The sequence below is a fragment of the Mirounga leonina genome, unplaced genomic scaffold (genome assembly GCF_011800145.1).
Source record: "Mirounga leonina isolate KUSES-001 unplaced genomic scaffold, KU_Mleo_1.0 Mir_154, whole genome shotgun sequence".
NCBI classification, from domain to species: domain Eukaryota; kingdom Metazoa; phylum Chordata; class Mammalia; order Carnivora; family Phocidae; genus Mirounga; species Mirounga leonina.
Genome location: NW_023270389.1, coordinates 49,715,683 through 49,728,575, shown reverse-complemented (window position 1 = coordinate 49,728,575; position 12,893 = coordinate 49,715,683). Strand labels below are relative to the sequence as shown.

Genomic DNA, 12,893 nt, shown 5'->3' with positions numbered 1-12,893 from the left:
GCCATCACTGGGCCACATGGCCCTCACAGCTCTTGCAGAAAGGCTGGGCTTCCTATTAGCTGGGCCACCACTTACGCCCATGGCAGCAACACTAGGGTCGTGGGGCAGAAGAAAGGGCTGGGCCCCTACTCGCCATCAGAACAAAGGATTTGCAAAACTAGCAAAATAATTAAGCAAATTTAGCAAGTGAGAAATGGACATTAGTTATTTGTGTGTGTGATCAGTAATTGTTTTAGTTCACTGAAACCCTGACATGGAGGTCTCAGCCCCTCCTGGACGTTGTCCAGGGACAGTGACGCGGGCACTAAAGAGAATCTAGGCATGTGATACGCATTGGTGGTCTGGAGAAGTTCATCCTGGAGGTACAGGAGTTTTTAGAACAATCAGCCCTACTTCTTCTCTAGAATGTAACTGCTAACTAGTCTCCCAGGTAAACTGTTTGGAAGGTGCATTTGACAGGTAGCATTTTGTTGCCTCTTAAAGATCTCATACTATTTGGAGGAGAGGCAGAGATCCGCCAGAGGGAGATTTCATCCCAATCCTGTCTTAAAACGGGTGAGGACCTAAAAATTCCGATGACTTGCTGGGACTCATATTGGAGGCTCAGTTCACCTATGAGGTGTGACTCGAGCAGTAGGGAGGCCTGGACGGAGAGACCATGAGGCCTACACAGAGGCCACCCTCCTGATTTTCTCTTTGTCATCTTTCTCTGTGAGCAGAGCTTAGGCTCCCAGAGTGAGATGCTTCCTGAGGAATGCTTGTGGCTGGGGCCTGAGGCCAGTCTGGTGACATTCTGGCCTCATTTCCGTCCCCAGTTGTAATAGACTCAGGGATTCAGTGAGCCCGGGATGCCTTAACCTGATAGACCTTTCATCGGAAGCATGGCAGAACTCGAGCTTTGTGATGAACCTCTTGGGAAAAAAAAAAAAAAAAATGAAACAAATGAACTATAAAACAAGCCCCAAAGTAATCCCCTAAAGAGAAATGGCACTGCATGAGGCTGCTGGTTGGCAGGTCTACTGATCATGCAGATGGAGAACATCATACCAAAGAAGTTCCACAGGGAGCAAGGATCAGTTTCTCCCTGGTTTAGATATTGCCTCTCCCTGGTTTAGAGGTTTTAATGTTCCATTAAAAAATACTAAAAATCCACAGACCAACCCAGATGTTCCTCTCCTCGCTTCCTGCTTCCTTTTGGCAGCCACCGTCTGGCCTCGTGGCGTTAGATGTCTTTGCTGTCCCCATAGTCGTTGTAAGGGACGCTCAGGGTCTGCTCCTCACATGTCTTCCTGAGGTCCCGGCTGAGCTCTGACCAGTCGAGTCCATAGGGCTTGATCTCGCTGTAGCGGCAGCCCAGGTACTTAAGGGAGCCGCGTCGCAAGCTTATCTTGGGTTCCTGAAGGAGGCCATTGCACCAACTGCTGAGATCCCCCAGCTGGGAAAGGATGAGGCCAGCTTTCCTATGGAGAGCACGGAGGATACTTAGATTAGAAAGAAGAGAAGGCGGGGAAAGGCGCATAGGCCCTATTAGAGTGAGACTTACAACTCCCAGAGGGCAGAGTCTGGTGTGTCCTGCTTCCTGTTCTATCATGGGCACTCAGAACTCATAAATACCTGTCTAGCAAATGGATGGACGGATGGATGGACAGATGGATGGACGGATGGATGCAAGAACAGTCTGGCTGTGCCCAAAGTGGGACAGGGACCCAAGCAAAAGAGAGAAAAAAAATGCCATAAGGAAAAATAAAGAAAAGAAAATAACTACTATTTTGGTGGGAATTTATGCCCTTTTAAAATCATAGAGTTGGCAGTTTTGAAAGACAAATCAAATCCATTTTCTTTACAGCCAGCAATTTACCATCATTAAATGACAAATAATGTGTTTGAGTGAATATTTCCCTTTTCCAGGCTATTTTAGAACTAAGCAGAAACAGCTGATATACTGAGCCTTGGAGGGTATCAAATGTAACTGATTATGCCCGGATGGAGGGTGTGACAGCGAAATACCGGTGAAGACAACAATGCCCTCTGTGCGCACCGACACAGGGCCCTTCTGGGGGGAAACGCAGACTCTCAGAGGCCCACGTGACCTAATTCGTGTTCAGGTGGTCCCCTGCTCCACTCTGCCTTCTCCCTTGGAAAGCCAGGCGGCCATGGCCACTGAGACCCAATCCAGAGAGGGGGGAAAGAGGGGGCCTGTCGCAGATCGCGGGGGCGGAGCGGGGAGAGGAGCGGAGGAGAGCAAGGTCGCTTCAAGTTTGCACATGCTGGGGCGCAGTGATCCCTCCGGGCCAACAGGAGAGCCGGATGGCCTCTGCGTGCAGCCTGGGGAAGTCGGCTGTCCCCACAGTCGTCTTGCTGGTGCACAGCCTTCTTCTCCGTGCCCACTGCCAGTGTCAGAGACAGGGGCTCCTGTCATCCAGCTGTCAGAGCTCACCAGCTCTGAGCAACAGAACAGTGTTCCCTCACTCAGCTCCGTCCCTCCTGTTCTTCAAACCCCTAAGTGCCCAGAGAGCCACGAAGTCTCTCTTCTTTGAATGAGCTCCTGTAAAATGCAGTTCTGAAAAAGCTCAATGAACAGCACCCTTTGCAGTATTTATCACCTGCTCGGCTAACTTCTCATGTGAAGAACCAACACTTCTAATTTGGTCACTGATTCTTTCCAGAAAATGGAAGTTTCTGCACTCCATGGAGAATGACCTTTCAAAGAACAATAAGCACGTTCGTTTCATTCCTCCCCTTCTGTCTGGCTGTGACCACCACCACAAGGTGGTGACCTCACCGCATTCCTGGGAGGATGCCCTGAGAGGGGCAGAGATGACGCTGGAGGAAAGGTGTGGAGAGTCAGCAGCGGAGTCCAGGGGTGGAGAGAGTGAGAGGTCATCGGAGGGCAGTCGTATTTTCTCCCACTTCAGAGGTGGGTCAGAGGAAGTCAAACACTCTGCCTGACACCTACTTAGCATCTCCTGCAGATGGTCTCTCCTCCGCCTATTTGCCTCTGCGGTTTGGCCAAGCAGGCTTCCAAAAGTCGTCATCAACCGGACTTTGGTGGCCCTTCCTCTTAATTTATCCCACTACATGTCATTAGTTGTTGACAAATTCTTGGAAGGTGGAGGGAGAGGGAGCGAAGGGAGAATGCGGGCAGCATGTGCATCATCCTCAAGACAAGGACACAGGAAAAGAAAGAATTTGATTGGCCCATGGAGATTTTGTGGCTACTTTCATAGGTCACTTTAAAAAATAGTAATAATAATTCATTTGGGTCTGCCCTCGGTCATCTCAGAGCCTGTGGATTTCTTCTTTCTTAGTAGCAACGCAACCAGTGTTGTTCTCAAAGTATTGCAACCCTCAAGTCGATCTGGAGGCCTCCATGAAAGTTAAGGGAATGGATTTAACTGAACTGAGGGGGTCCTTTCTGCCTGCTCACAGGGAGCGTGTAGCCCACAGAACCTCTTCTGTTCACGCTCACGACCAACTCCAAAGGTGGTGGATGCATCTCAAGGCAGAGGGCTTTTCCCTTCCTGTGGTTCTCCCCATGACACTGGCAAGTAAAACTTGATTTCCAGAAGCTAATGAAATTACACACTGTCTTCTAATGCAGAGCTTTGAAAAACCAGCATCACACATGCAAGGGTCTCCAGGGAGGAGAGTCTGGGAAGAGAATGTCAAGTCAGCAGCACGCCTTACTTTGCAGGGGGATCCACACTTCTTCCCCTGCTCACTTTCTTTATTAACCAATTTTCCTTCTGACTCTTGAGTTACAAGAGAGAAATTTTAAAAGCAATCCTAATGCCCTTGGAAATCAAGATGATATATGCAATGTTAGTGCTATTCAAATTGTGACATTTATGTTCCCTAACCGAAAACTGTATATATACACTCAATAAATGTCAGAAGGATGGAGGAAAGGAGGAGGGGAGCGGGGGGGTGGGCAGAGTGAGGTGGGTGGGGAGGGAGCTAGGGAGAGAAGCAGGGAGAGGGGATAATATTAGGCATAAGTAATTATGAGGGCAGGAGTAATAAGGTATGGAGCAGAGAGGACATATCTTAATACATACCAACTTTCTAACCCAGAGTTTGCTTTCTCCTGAAACTGAGACAAAACCAATGAAAAGTCCCTTATATATTTCCCTCTGTGTCCTGGTCCACAGCCGTGGCATCTGTTTGCCTGAGGACTATCAACCTTTATAATAACTGCAGGAAATAATCTATGGAATGCAGAGAGATTCTTCCTAAACTTACACATGAACTCATTGCATTTCGGAAGATAATCCTAAACTACTTCCTCCTTTCAAAAGTAAGAGAATTTCCTGTCCTGGGAATGTCCTGAACAATGGTCTTCTGGAGAGTTGATACAGGTGACGAGAAACACACTGACACTGGGTCTCCCTCCAGTTCGATCAGCAGTCAGATAGATGGGACAACTTTTGGGTGATACTTTCGGGCAGCCTCTTGGCAGGAGTGCAAGAATTCTTTAAGTGCCGGAGAATTCCATTGCGTTGATTGTCTTCATTTGCTTTCCTTTTTTTCCCCCTAAAAATAGTCCATGCACTCCCCCTTTTGGACATATAGGCACCAACATTCCATGCAAGTCTCTTTCACTGAATCTATCTGGTAATTCCAGTATTTCCACCAAAATCTGTTTTTCTCAGAGCAGGAATATGTAGCCATGATGAATGAAACAAAAGGAAGATGGTATCTGTACACGTTCCTCCAATTCCTCTTTCCAAGAATGCTATCTGTGTTGTATAACCTAAAAGCAGTGGGTACTGAGTATTGAAAAGTCGTAGCCTCGGGGCCAGGGAACTCTGGCAAACACTATACTGTCCTAGCTTTGGCCAACATAGATGTCAAGGTGGGTCTTGGCCACCCCTACGTTGTCTTTCCAAAGGATGTGCAATTTAGCTGAAAACATGTCTATATAATGCATATTGTATATGCAAAGCTCATACACAATAAATAGTTTCGGATAACGATAACCTCTTCAATAAAATTCCTAATTTTCTTTCACAGCTCCTACCGTTTTTAGCATTTAGAATGCTGTGTCAGCATGATAAAGAGGTGGGTAAAACAAGTCAAGGGCAAAGATTTTTTTCAGAGTTCAGGAAATGTATTCATGACTTCCCTACTTAAATACAGCTTATCCAAACTGATCTATATGAACTGAGCTGTATAAAAGCACAGGACTTACTTCTCAGAGCACCTAAGCTCACCCAGGAAATCTCTGTGCATCCATGGGTACAGTATGATAGTGTACAGAATTTCAAAGAGCCGACATCTTTGTAAGAGGCAATGATGTTTGTGTTACCTGGGGCCTAATTCATCCTCACACCGCCAGGTGAATTCTCCAAAACTCTCATAGTGCTGGTTATAGTGGTAGAGGACTCGATGTAGGGTGGGGGAACCCAGATCCAGGAGGGTGTTATAGGCCGTCTGTTGCTCCTTCCCACTGGTATAGCCATTGAAGAGATTGTAGATCTTGTCTGCTATTTCTGAGGAGGGCAGAAAAGGCAAATAAATAACATTTTAAATACATGCATATATACACACAACGTATATGTGTGTACGTGTATAGAGACGTGTGTATATCATATTTACACGTATACGTGTGTGTGTATGTGTGTGTGATGTTGCTTAAAGAATACTGAACCTGGAGCCCGGAGACTGTGGTTTGAGTAACTCACTTTTATCTCAGCCCCATTGGTTGTTGCTCTCTTTTCTAAAAAATGAAAACCTTCAAATAAATATCTCTGAGGTCAACTTCAGTTATAATATTCTTTGTCTTTACCCATGTTTCCTGAAAATACAGTGCCTGTGGCAAAAAGATCTCAGAGGAATACTTTATTGGCAAGTGCAGTCCCGGGGACGCTGGAGGGAGGACAGAAGGAAATGAGGTGAGAAAGGAGGCTGAGGGGAATGTAGGGGGCATGCTAAGGAGCAGGTGGCACGCCTTGCAGAAGAGGAAGCTGCTGGATCCCCACCGGTCCATCCAGGGGGAGAATGGAAGACTTTATCCTCAGCTCCCCTCTCCCATTTCTCTGTGGGGCCTTTTCACGTTTGCCCCCCTTGAGGCATTAGCAACCCTGCACTTCCAGGTCACATATGCCGGAGGACCAAGTGGGTCCTGCAAAAGCATGGGGAAGCCAAGGGGGGCAGAAATTTGGCTCATGGATGGAGGGAAGCACTGTGAGGTGATGCTTGAGCAACGTGAAGAACCAGGAGTGGCCGCAGTCCCAAAAGCAACCCGGCCCCCTTATTGCAGGACTGCAGAGCCTTCGCTAGGGCTGCCCAGACCAGACACGAAGACAAGCTTGCAGATGTGTGGTGACACAGAAGCAGAATCCAGTACATCCTGCAGTCCAAATGAGTAATCTTTCAGTTTAATTTATAACTCTTAGATTTCTCCCCCAAGGCGTACATTGCTAAGACCGAACGTGGTGATGTGGCAAAGTGGCAATGAATTTGTATAGCCTTGGCATTTTTTCCTATGGAGCTTGAAGCACTTTATCATTAAATGTTTTCATATTAAACCTGTCAGAGAGAAGATTTGTTCACATTTCCTTCCTCAACAGCTGGGAACTGAGATCTGGAGAGCAGAACTCTGTCTCCAATCCAGTGTTTAATCTGGGGATGAAGAAACTAAGTCTATAGGTTTCCAAGCCAGCACTTTGCCCACTTGACCCCCTGGTCAGCCAAAAGGCATAGCAACCCGATTCCTTGTCACAGTTCCAAGTGAATTCTGGGCTGTTGGTAAGTACAAAGTCATTGTTGTAGGGATTTTCTGGGTTGGAAGGAAGAAAATTTCTACCCCTACTCTGTCCAGACATTGCAATGATTTCCTTACTTTTCTATCTTGCCCATTGCCTATGAGGACAGGAGCTTACTTCTACCATGTCCTGAGTGGCTAGCACAGGGCCAAACAACATAGCAGATTAAAAAAATGTTAGTTAAATGAATGTAATTCATGATCTTTCCAGTGCTCCCTCTCCATCCCAGACTCTACCAATCCTTTAGCAACCAAACTCTTGTAGCCAGCACCTTAACTGCATTATAAATAACTTTGATCCAGAAATCCATTTAGATTTTCAAGATTTTTAAATTCTCAGGTTGTTAAAATAGGATCAAGAGATAAAGTGGACGGTGCCTTAGAACATAAAGATCTATGGTATCCCCAGTTACTTATTAATGGCCTACTGATTGTCAAGAACTTCACATATATGAACTCCAATCCTCATACCAACACTGCAAGATGGATATGAATGTCCCTCTCCTCCACACAAGGACATTCAGAGAGAGGCTGAGAGAGGCCAGGTGATGTACCCAAGGTCATATAGCCAGTGTGGGCTGGAGTCAAGATTTAAAACCATGTCTATCTTCCATTGCTCTTTTGTATCAATGCTCAGGGGATGGTAGTGTTTGGCCAATTTAAGAAGATATAGGAGGCAGAGTCTTGGGGGATGCAAATCTGGGGTGACTATTTCTCGTAGAGGACTTCTCCTAGTTGGCCCATGGATGCCAAATAAGAGGGAGTCCTGATAAGTATGCAGGGGACCTCTTGTTCCCAGAGTTGAGACAGACAGAAGCAGAGGGACTATTCTAAGAGCTGTGTTGTTTCCAACGGGAGGAAGAGTACATGTACTGAGAGATGAAAGACCAGGGGAGGAAAAATGTGGGCGATCAGACCAGAGGCCAGATAGGAAGGTCTGGGCTTCCTTTTCCCAGGCTTTTCATTGATGCCTCTCTGTTCTTTTTTCTAGTGATGGGAAATAGCATCCCAGATCCCGGGTCCTGGTTATAACTATCCCCGCCAAGGAACAGAGACAGCTGAGAATGTTTTCCAGCGTATTTACTCTTCTCATAACACAACGGTAATATCTAGCTAGAGGAGGCTGATGCTTCCCACTAGCGGTAGCACGTGTGCCTGAGACCAGGTGGGAAAGGCCCGGGCGCCACCAGAAACCTCCTAAAACCAAGATAATCTAACTCTGGGGCATGCTTACAAGCTGACATCAGTAAATGGGATGCTATATTCAGAAGGATATACGCCAGGTTCCTAGTGCATGAGTATTTCTGGTTCCTCCTATTTCAACTGCGAAAATTTAGAGATATTATTTCATTAGCTTTCACAGCATCTCAGGAAGTCACTAACTCAGAGAATGGAAAAGAACACAAGATATTTTTAGTTATCATTTTACCCAGTTTTCAGCTTCACAGAAGTCTTGGGCTATCCAAAATAGGGATCTGTCTTCCCTGTCTTTAAAATACATGATGTTCAGGAATAGTTAAAATGCACGTGGAGAGATGGCAGGGAGTCTACAGATGTGGCCCCATCATGGAAAAGGGAAGCTGAGTTATTAGTTATCAGAAGGGAGGCCTTACCTCTCAGGCAGCAGAATAAACCAACAGGGTGGGGACTGAAGCCCTCAGACCCAGAGGGTGGTTAAGAACTGACACCATGACATATATGAAGGTGGGCTCTACCACACCAGCTGTGTGGCCTTGGACAACTTACTTAACCTCTCTGGGTCTTAGTTTCCTTTTCTGTTCAATCATGGTGAATGATATACACCTTCCAAGATTATGGTGAGACTAAAAGTGACATTAAATGTAAAGCCTTTCTGCAGCACAACGTCTGGACCCAAGAAACATACCTTTATTCATTCACTCAATACAATTTTTCCTGAGGGCTTACCACGTGCTCAACATTTTTCTAGGCACTTGGGCTACGGCGGGGAGAAACTGACAAAATTCTTCACCCTTGAGGCACTTACAGTGTAGTGGGAGGAGGCATTTCGGGAAGCAATATACATCGCCAATACAATATCCTCTGTGAGGAAGTGGGAGGAAGTCAGACAGGAGAAGGAAGCATGGGAGTGTTGTGTAGAATTAAGCAGGGTAGCCATGATAGGTCTCATTGAAGAGATGACCCTGGGGCCGAGAGCTGGAGGAAGGGAGGAGATGAGCTGCAGGGCTGTGTGGGGAAGAGAATGCCAGGGAGAAGCAAGGCCAGCTGAGAGCTCCCAGCCTTTGGGCTGTGTATTTGAAAATAGCAAATAAGCCACAGTATTTGGAGTAAGATGAGTTGAGAGGAGAACCAGACAACCAGGAAATGCTATTTTATTATTATTATTTATGATGATGATTAATTGTTACTGGTTCTCCAGGAGATCATGCTTTCCCCAATGCCATGAGAGAGACACTGAAACATGGGAGTCCAAGAGACTGGGGCAAACAGTCTTATTTGAATGAGAGGAGTGACTCCGGGGCAGAAGGAAGCTTTCTTATACCCCAGCAGTGGCTATGAAATTTACTATGAAATGAGAATTCTGGGAGGCATCCACACCACCTAAAGCCTCCCTTGGTGCTATAACAAAAATCCCCCGAACGGAAGTCCTAAGTCACCATTTTCAGTAGTCCCTGGGCGGGGAGGGCTGAGACCTCAGTCTGTCCCCACAGTGAAGTAATTGACTACAGAATTCCCTATGAAAACCTGAGGGCAATGATCCTTGTCATTCCTGGCTCTGTCCACACCACGGGGTCCCCTCCCCCACCCCCTGCCTGTCCGCCCTCCCTGTGCAGCCCCTCCCCAGGCTGCTCTGTGCTGCCTTCACACCCGTGACTCTCAACCTTGGGAATCAAGCTTGATTCTCCACCTGGAAGGCCTGTGAAAACACAGATCGTTGGCTCCCTCCGGAGTTCCTGACTGAGTAGGCCTCAGATGGAACCCGAGAATTTGCCTTTCTGACAAGTTCCAAGGTGATGCTGTTGCAGCTGGTGGTCCGGATCACGCTTAGAGAACCACTACTCTATATGAATTCATTCTCTCAACACTTTCCTTGCTTCCTCTGGGACCAGTAATATGGCAAACAACTCTCCCTTTACCCTTGACCTTGGCAAACACTCTTCCCTGTCTCCGTGTCCCTGTGTTGGCAGAAACTTGCCTGAAACGTTCGTCCACACAGAGGAATCCTCCCATGCCCCAGTCCCTCAGCCTCTCTTGACCTCCTACAAGCAATTTACTGCTCTCTGTGTATATATGTAAGAGTCCCCCCACCTTAAAAACTCACCTGCCTCTTCCTATTTCTCCCGGCTCACTTCCTGGCCATTCTTCTACATCCATGGAAAATTCTGGCATCTGGTTCATTCTCCACTTCATTTCTCATCACTATTTTGGGTGATTTCACTGTCCACATGAAAGACCTCTCTAAAACTAGAACCAACCCCCCCCCCCCCGGCCCCGCCAGCTGGCAAGAGTCAGTCATTGTCTGAGACCTTCTCCAGCTTTGAAATGGTAAATCCCAACATCACATATGGTGAACACAACCTCCTTTCAAGCTTCCTGTATTTCCCTCCACCAAATCTGTCCTTCAGCCCCCAGGTCTTTTGGCTCCACCATTCCCTCCGGGCATCAGCTCTGTATCTACATCCTTCTCTACCTGACATAATCCACAGGGCCCATGGCCTGTGCCCTCAACCAGCTTGCTCCATCCTTGGCCTCTTCTCTGCCTTCATCTAGGATGCTGGGGTCTGCTGGGGGAGAGTCCAAGCCATTGAACTAGACGGTTCTGCTCAGCCTGCCTTGGCATGACTTTTTTCTTTCCTGCTCCAAGCCATCAGCAAATCCTTTCAGTTCTACCATCAAAATAATTTAGAACCAAACCACTTCTCGCCACCTCTCTCACGAGCATCCTCTCTCCTCTGTCCCTGCCATTGCCTTGGCTCCCCACTGGACCTGCTACTTGGAGTCCACTCTCGGCACAGCAGGTGAATGAGCCTGTGAAACGCTAAGCCCCATCACGTCCCTCTTCTGCTTGAAGTGCTCAGCGCTTCCCTGCTTAGTCCCAGGCCGAGTCCCCATCCCTGCGCTGGGCCCCTGGGAGCTCGTCTCCACCTTCTCTCTTCTCCATCCCTCATCACCACAGAGGCCTCCTTTCCCATCTTAAAACACACCAGGCATCTCTGTCCTGTTGCTCCTCTATCTGGAATGATCTTCCCTGGGTATCTTTGTGTCTTCCTCCTTCACCCTCTTCCCAAACCACGCCAGTTAAAATGCTGCCCTGTGTACTGCTTATCCCATTTCCCTGCTAGTCAGTCTCCATAACATACATCACCATCTGAAATGTTTGTTTTACTATCTTTTGTAGTTTGTCCACCCTGCTGAAATCTAAGCTCCAGGAGGCAGGGGTTTTGCCCCCTAATGCCTAGACCAGGTATTTAGTTGGGGCTTAATATGTGTGGTATGATTTGATGCATTTATGAAATCAGATTACACAGTTTTTGAAAACAAATTCTGAGTCTAATTTTTGTTGTTTCTGTAGTATCTAATCCCAGGGCTCAATAAATGCCAAAGGAAGGAAGGGACAAGAATTTATGTTTGGCATCAGGAAAGAAGGATGGATGCTGGGGGGAGTGATGGATGAGAGCTGGCCTTCACTTCGTGAAGCTTCACAGAGAACTCTTGCAAGGCCATGCCCCAGCCTGGAGATGAGGCTGGTCTTATAGCTGACATGAGCTCGTTCTTCCCCGGGAAGGACGCTCTCAGTAGAACATGGGTGGCAACTCACTGGCTCAGTGGCTTCAGTGTCATGATGTGGTAAAATTCTTCATAGAAAGTATCTGGTTTAGGAAAAGTGTTCATATAAGGAGTAGTCTGGCTTCCTGCTGGATCATTAGGAGCTAAGTTGTATTTATGATCACCATCTGGGTTTGAAGGAGGCAAAGCATATGGTTTTTCGGTAGAGCTGCTAGAACTGTATTAATTTGTGAGGATCCCCTCAATGAGTCCACCTCATTAATCTGCACGTTTGCCCTGTATGGGACTCCCTCCTGGTGGAAGAGTAAAAGCACGTGGGGATGCTACCTCATTGTCTCAGCATGAAATTGACTTTCCGGCGTGCACCTGGTCTGCTGGGATTTCAGATACTCTCCTTCGTCCGGGAGCCCACATGAGCAGAAGCACATCTTGATTCACTTTGGGGGCTGGAATTAACCCAAAGGAGCCCCACAGAGAAACAGAATAGCGGTCTTTCCAAGGCACACTACTCTATGTCGGCCCCTCTTTACTCCAGAGTTGCTGTCTGTCCATCTATTTCTGCAGGTAGCACTGTGCTGCAGATCTACCTGCTCATCACCTCTCTGATGCCCCACCACCAGCCTGCTGCCTATTTAGCAAGCAAGTCCAAGGTGCCTACTGTGGCCAGCAAGGACACAAGCAAATTCTCCAAAACAGAATTAGCTGGGGCACCTTCTCATCACCTGCTCCTCTCTGGCTTGAAGTAAGAAATCAACAGATGATGACCTAAGGGTGCCAGGGGGCCTCTCCCGATAGCCTCTCATCTGAGGGTTTTCAACCCCAGACTCTGCTTTCATCATCAAGGGATTTCGAGACCTTCAAAAGTCATTTGGTCCATACCCTGTAAGCCAGGCAGCACTCACTCCGGTGAGAAGCACATCTGTCTTATATGTAAAGGTCTCCACTGAAATCCTGAAAGGGGGAATTTTTTTTTTCTACCTAACTTGAACACTCTTTTTTTTTTTTTTTTAATATAGGTCTTTTTTTCATTCAGAGACAAAGAAAGGTTTTCACTCTTTTACACAATGACCTTCTAAATAATCTGATTTAACATCATAGGCAAAATGGGAATTGATGTCAAATAATGAGTCTGAGTGCTGACTCTGTTCAGTGCTCATTTTGTGACCCTGGTCAGCTGTTCACTTGACTCTGCATCTCAATTTCCGCATCTATAAAATGGGGGCAATATTCTATCCATTCAGTAAATCCTTATTGCGTCCCTATTAGAAAGCAGACTCTGCATGGTTAGTGGTAGCATTTCCAAATTAACAGAGACATTTATGTGTTAGGGACGTAATAGTGAGTAAACCAAACCAGACTC

The 12,893-nt window shown here is 46.9% G+C and overlaps 1 protein-coding gene across 2 annotated transcripts in view; it reads right to left on the bottom strand.

Moving 5' to 3' along the window:
- Nucleotides 1-1,222: 1,222 nt before the first annotated feature.
- Nucleotides 1,223-12,893, bottom strand: part of ASTN1 (astrotactin 1) — a 290,281-nt gene continuing 278,610 nt past the window's right edge. For both annotated transcript variants that reach the window (XM_035010736.1, XM_035010737.1), the window contains exons 22-23: nucleotides 5,309-5,492; nucleotides 1,223-1,460 (exon numbers count right to left, since the gene is read on the bottom strand). In XM_035010736.1, the coding sequence (XP_034866627.1) occupies nucleotides 1,223-1,460; nucleotides 5,309-5,492 (422 nt within the window). The remainder of the gene's footprint in view (nucleotides 1,461-5,308; nucleotides 5,493-12,893) is intronic.